The sequence below is a fragment of the Pyxicephalus adspersus genome, chromosome 3 (assembly GCF_032062135.1).
Source record: "Pyxicephalus adspersus chromosome 3, UCB_Pads_2.0, whole genome shotgun sequence".
NCBI lineage: Eukaryota > Metazoa > Chordata > Amphibia > Anura > Pyxicephalidae > Pyxicephalus > Pyxicephalus adspersus.
The window spans coordinates 145218132-145222680 of NC_092860.1; the positions used below are offsets into that span (position 1 = coordinate 145218132).

The 4549-nt window shown below is 41.5% G+C and overlaps 1 protein-coding gene across 1 annotated transcript in view; it reads left to right on the plus strand.

The window, feature by feature from the left end:
- SMOX (spermine oxidase) overlaps positions 1-3408 on the plus strand; it is a gene marked incomplete in the record, with an annotated part of 12265 nt that extends 8857 nt beyond the window's left edge. The window contains 1 exon segment of the mRNA XM_072406640.1: positions 2768-3408. Coding sequence (XP_072262741.1) covers positions 2768-3355 — 588 coding nt within the window.
- Positions 3409-4549: the final 1141 nt, after the last annotated feature.

Genomic DNA, 4549 nt, shown 5'->3' on the forward strand with positions numbered 1-4549 from the left:
TTCATAGCCCTGTGTAAGTTAGGGATCCAAATACTTGTTATTTACATAGCATTTTCCTTTGCTTCTGGTAAATAAAAAGTGTTGAGGGAGCAGAAGAAAGCAAAGTAGTGGATGTTCTGCCTAAATTGAAGTGAATGCATATTTTTTCTCACCAGCATGCAGTTAGTTATGCACTGCGGGGTGTGGTTAAGAATCCTTCTATTGTAGTTTGAAGAAATGTTGTTGTATGTATTGTGCAGGCAGGCTTTGGATTTTAGGATGCAGCTATGCTACCATGGTGCCTACTCTCCTTTCACTGCTTTGGCTGTGTGTGGGGACAAAGCAGCAGAACAGATTCACTTACATCCCCAAGGGAGTATGTATCATTGAGTTGTGATCAGCATCAAAGCAAGATTTACATGGGTAAACCACAGAATTGATTTAAATGTAACTCAAGTTTATTATGGGTAGATTGGGAGGGAGAGGTGGGGTAGATTGGAAGGGTGATCCAATATTGACTTTTATTTGCTATATGGGTCTCTGGAGAGATTTCTTACCCTTCATGTTCCTACTCTAGATGATCTATAGGACATAAATTGTGAATAAATCTCCCTAATGGCACATAAATACTTCAAAACAAGTATGATGACTCTTTCTATTGTGATCTACTTGGGGATATCCACTTTATTAGGAAGGAAATAACGCCTGTCAAAGATTCCTTGCGCAGTCCAGGAAGCGATTATCAATCTTATTTCTACAGCCTTTATTACAATATTCCATTATGGTTTTGTCGAGATGTCACACTATAGCCCTATGTGGCTATCTGTGTCCTTGTATCCTGATTGTGCCCCTGCTTTGCTACGTGTCACATGGCTTCTGATGCAGATTTGGGGACAACTTTACACATTAGCCAGCACATCTTTACCCCGTTCTGATGCTCTGGGTTGCTGGCGGGAATCTGGAGTCTTTTTCTTACAATCCAGAGTTATTATCCTTGCAATCACAGGCACCAATGTCATCCACTGCAGTGCATCTCTAGTTGCTGCCCAGGTGAGCCTGCAGGAGTGTGGGAATAGGCCAAATAGACCTTGTTCTGGTCCCGCTAAGGCAGGCATGTCCTAATTTCGGCCTGGGGGACATTTGAGACCCGTGTTCTGATTTCCACCGGCCCGCAGCCTCTCTCATAAAATCATTATTATGCGGCCCGCCAGCACAGTTGATCAACCACCTTGCAATTATCGGTCCACTACCAGGTGGGCATACTCGGCAGGACGGGAGTCCCCATATGTGCACAGGGAATCCCCTACCTCATTATAGTGGGCGTGTGCTGTACGGGACCCACACAGAACACACCCACTCTGATTCCAAGAACGTGCTCTGCATGGAGCCGGCTCTGACACCGGACTCTGTGCACAGGAAATCTCCCACGTCACCCTGGTGGTCATGTGCTGTGCGGGACCCATGCAGACCACGCCCACACTAACCCTGAGTACGCTCTGAATTGTCGGCCCCCACGCATTTTCATCTCGCCAAATCTGGCCCTCTATACAAAAAGTTTGGACACCCCTGCCCTAAGGGCTTTAAATGTGTATCTGGTAAAGCGCATAATAGGGAGCTATACATGGGGCTTAATAAAACTATGATATATTTATTTGCACTAAGCATATCAGAGAATATTTTTCTTAATTTCTCTTAATTCTGGTCCCAGTGATTTGTGTACTCTGAGCACTTACAGGATGGTTTTCTGGCAGAGAGATTTTGTTATTTAATTTTCCGTCTTTGTTTCAGTCTATGATAAACCAGTTTAGTGGAGTGTAAGTGTATATAATTACTCTGCTGGATGCACGTTGTTTTATTTTCTGCTTCAGCTAGGCACATTAAATATTTAATGATGCCTTCCGCATGCTGATCCGTTACTATATGCTTAGCTCAACACAGTATGTCGGATTTAGCAAATATTTGTGTCACTTGCACTGTGTGAGGTTTGTGTGTGGCCTTTGGCTTATTTTGTTTCTAATCTAATATATGAGGCTTTTTTGTTTTTATTTTCTGATCTCAATTTTAGGTTGAAGCGCCATCTATTTTTTTTGTCTCTCTGGGTTTCAAAAACAATGTTGAAAAACAGACGTTAAGGAAAACCTGAAAAGAATATAAATGACTGAGGCTACATCTTTTTTTTATTTTTTTTTCTATGCAATGTACAAAATACTGTGTTCTGTGTTTATTGTATATTATTGATTTGTTTATCATACCTCCAAGTGTGTAATGTCATAATTCTCCTTTTTGACTCTTGATCAATGGCATCCATGGATTTCCCCTAATGCTTATATAAGTCATATCCCTAATGCAATTTAAGAGCCTCAAAAACCTACTGAAAAGTTTATTGTGTTGATTACTGTCCAACTCCAGGCTTCGCAGCCCTGCCATCCTCCATTGGGGTGCTACGACAGTTGTAAAAAAATATACAGCAAAACATTCCACTTCTACAGGTCACTTTGGGTGTGTTTTCCTTTTAAAGTGTTGGGTTCTAATGGGTTGGGGTCAGCTGATTGCATCTGTTATCCCCCACACATTCCATCACTCTGGGAAATGCTTGAATATATCTAGTGCCATTATTAGACAGTCTTTGAAATACCCAGATTAGGCCTGGAATTTACTGTGAAGCAGTTAGCCAGAAAGGTGTACACTTAAAAGAAAAGTCTCTAGTTTTGCATGTGTTGTGTAGCCCTTCTGAGATTGTTTTTGGTTAAAGTTTTGTTCTTGTTATACATTCTCTATGTATTTCTAGGTGGAAAGCTGTGAGAGCAGTTCACACAGCATGGACGAAGTGTCACTTAGCGAGTTTGGTGAGTGGACGGAAATTCCTGGTGCCCATCACGTCATTCCATGCGGCTTTATTAAAATTGTGGAACTCTTGTCATCCTCCATCCCGCAATCTGTCATCCAGCTGCGCAAACCCGTCAAGTGCATTCACTGGAACCGTTCCATCCGTAAGCGGATTGAAGGAGTGGCTGACCACAACAATGACCAGAAAGAGGACAAGGGCTATCCTGTCTTTGTTGAATGCGAAGACTACGAGTTCATCCCTGCTGATCATGTCATTGTTACGATTTCACTGGGTGTCCTTAAGAAATTCCATGAGACTTTGTTCCATCCATGCCTCCCGGAAGACAAAGTCATGGCCATCGAGAAGCTGGGGATCAGCACAACCGACAAGATCTTCCTAGAGTTCGAAGAGCCATTCTGGAGTCCGGAGTGTAACAGCATCCAGTTTGTCTGGGAGGATGAGGCAGAAAGCGCGAGCTTGACCTATCCGGAGGACTTGTGGTATAAAAAGATCTGCAGCTTCGATGTTCTTTATCCTCCAGAGCGATAAGGTTACGTGCTTAGTGGTTGGATCTGTGGGGAGGAGGCGTTGATCATGGAGAAGTGCGATGATGAGACTGTTGCTGAAACCTGCACTGAACTGTTAAGAAAATTTACAGGTCAGTATTTACCAGCTAAACAAACATTGAACAGGTCACTCCATCAAATATTTTAGATCTAGTTGGGTTAGCTAAATAGTCTGTTGGGTTTTTGAACACCACCTCTTTATTTTGTCACCCACATAAGTTTTCTCTATGCTGGCAAGTTACCTGTTCACACCTTTACCTATGTACCTTGAACAACTAAAATCTGTCCTAATGATTGAATTATGTCAATTGCAGCCTCCCATGAATGGACTTGGGGGTCCATGTTTTCTTGATCCATTTTATGACACCATGGTTATTGGATTAATGCTCAATAGCATTTTGTAATCCAGTCACACACAGGTTTCTTATCTAATCCATTACATTGATGTAACATTGTTCTCTGTAGCTTTCTCTTGAGTCCAGGGTAGCTTGATGATGTGCACTTATAGAGTGGGTTCTTGACATGCTATTTTCACAGGTAGTGTGTTAGTTGGCCATAGGCATCGGTCTTCTAAATAACTACTGGTGGAAGACTTATTCTAAGCTTTGCTTGTTCATGGTTTTTGAGCAAGTATTTCTCTTGCTAAGAACTAAAGACATTTGCATTGTATATACATTGTTCATGAAGACAATAAAGGATTATCTGCTGTGTGTTGAACCCCAAAACCTCAGGTTTCTTCACTATGAGTAAAGAACTTCTTCTCCACTCTTGCACTAACTTAGACCAACTTTTGTCAACTTTTTTTTTTTTTTTTTTTTTTTTTTTTTTAAAGGAAAGGGGGACCCTCGAAATAACTTTCAGGACTTCAGGAACCCCTAATATTAAATCTATCCACAGCTCAAAGTATATTAGTGTGGTGGCCAGTGGGAAGAACACAAATGACCTTTTAGGCTTTCTGTAAGAGTGACATTTGAACTAACCTGAGAGACACTAATTGCTCATTTCTCAATGAACCCCTAATGTTTAATGGAACTCTGGCTAAGACGGTGGCTCTTCAGTTGGTGTTTTCAGGGTTTTTCCCCCTATAGGTACTTTTTACAAGAATTAAGAAGCTGCAGATGATAAAACAATGTGAAAATTAGCAAGTGGCAGGGAAGTTTTATTGAGCAAAACTAAG